General features: G+C 47.7%; 1 protein-coding gene across 1 annotated transcript in view; it reads right to left on the bottom strand.

Moving 5' to 3' along the window:
* Positions 1-1737, bottom strand: part of LOC106813843 (AP2-associated protein kinase 1-like) — a 32518-nt gene that overhangs the window by 25741 nt on the left and 5040 nt on the right. Inside the window, exon 3 of the mRNA XM_014818073.1 lies at positions 371-492. Coding sequence (XP_014673559.1) covers positions 371-492 — 122 coding nt within the window. The remainder of the gene's footprint in view (positions 1-370; positions 493-1737) is intronic.

Genomic DNA, 1737 nt, shown 5'->3' with positions numbered 1-1737 from the left:
TTCAAGAACATATATCTTCAAAACTACTCAATGCATTTTGCTTTTTTTTTTAAATTTGACTTATTAATAATGCTTCGTACCAGAATGATATTTTCAAAAATAAAAATGGTTAAACCGCCTTCCTCAAATCATACCCTAATCAAACCCGTCTGGAGGACGGGTAATAGCTAGTATATATATATATACACATATATAATACTTAAAGCATGCACTGCCATATACAGCAGGTAAGTGGAAAAACAAGTTGGTGAAAAGGACGAGTAAATATTACCACTGTCAGATTGAAAATTTAAATTATCGCTGCCAATGTCAACGTTAGCGAGCGGTCGTTCATAACAACGGAGCATTCGCGCACGCCATCCCCTCTCACCAGGATCTGGATCTCGCGCTTCATTACGGACAGGTCGAGCTCGCTGTTGACGAACATGCGCTTCAGGGCTAGCCTCTTGTTTGTCACTCCGCCGCGCACGAGGAACACGATCGCAAAGCCACCTGCCGGACAATAAACATATGGTCATCGCGCGGTCAACAATTGAAAGGTCATTAAAAGATCAATGAAAGGTCATTGAACAGCAATTCAAAGGGCATCGAAGGGTCATTATAAGGTCGTCACGTGATCTTTGCCAGGTCAATGATAGGTCATTGAAAGGCAATTGAAAGGTCATTGCACGGTTATCGCATGGTCACTACATCGTCATCACCGTCATCATAGTCAATGCAGTCAACATAGAATTGCATGGTCAAAATACGACTAACACATGGTCAAAATGCGGTCAAGGAGCGATCTGCGCATTGTAAATCTATCGCCAAATGCGGGCCAGTGCACACGGGCCGACGCGCACCGACACGCCGGCGGTAATACATGCCTACACGTATGCAGCGCGAGGAAACACGCGAGCAAGGTGACTGCAAAATTGGACCCGATACAAATCTACCGTCAAAACAAGACCACTGACCCACTCCCTCGCTGCCTACATGCTGGCGATCACGCCACAGCGGATCTACAGTTGACTACATGACGAGTGAGCGTACTACCAATTATTACCAGCCCACCCCCACCACCACTACTACCACCTCCACCCTGCGGGCAGGTGTGAAGATATATATATATATGCACATGCAATCAATACGCAGTCGCGTATGCTGGTCAGAGCAGAGCATACTGTGAGGGTTAAGTAGCGTCAGCTGCAGCTCTACCCGGATACAGAAATCAAATTTCGGAGACACTCCGAGAACGAGCGAGCGCTCCGTTTTGCAGTTTCGATTTGTCTGCGTAGCTGCCTGCATTACTGCAGCTATATCTGTGCTCTGACCAGACCGAGGGAAGGTGGGGAGGCAGGGAGGGGGAAGAGGCCGAGGTGTGATGTGACTGACCGCCAACCGTAGTCATGGAAAAGTATGGTAGAAACAGAAAAGAAAAGAATGGTAGAAACAGTTGCAACAACAGCAGTAACTGCTGCAGTTGAGTAGCCGGTTGTCATAGCAATGGCAGCAGCAGGTCTACGTATTTTGGCGGTAGCAGCAGCAGGAGAAGGAAGAGGAGGTAAAGGAGGAGGAAGATGGAGCGATAGTGAAGGAGGAGGAGGAAGAGGAGGAGGAGGTGGTGGTGGTGGAGGAAGAAAAATAGGTAGAGATTGAGGGGGAAGAGGAGGAGGAGGTGGTGATGGAGGAGGAAGAAAAATAGGTAGAGATTGAGGGGGAAGAGGAGGAGGAGGTGGTGATGGAGGAGGAAGAAAA

The sequence above is a fragment of the Priapulus caudatus genome, unplaced genomic scaffold (assembly GCF_000485595.1).
Source record: "Priapulus caudatus unplaced genomic scaffold, Priapulus_caudatus-5.0.1 Scaffold834, whole genome shotgun sequence".
Classification (NCBI taxonomy): Eukaryota; Metazoa; Priapulida; class Priapulimorpha; order Priapulimorphida; family Priapulidae; genus Priapulus; species Priapulus caudatus.
The sequence above is the reverse complement of the archived record's forward strand: the minus strand, read 5'-3'. Positions and strand labels throughout refer to the sequence as shown.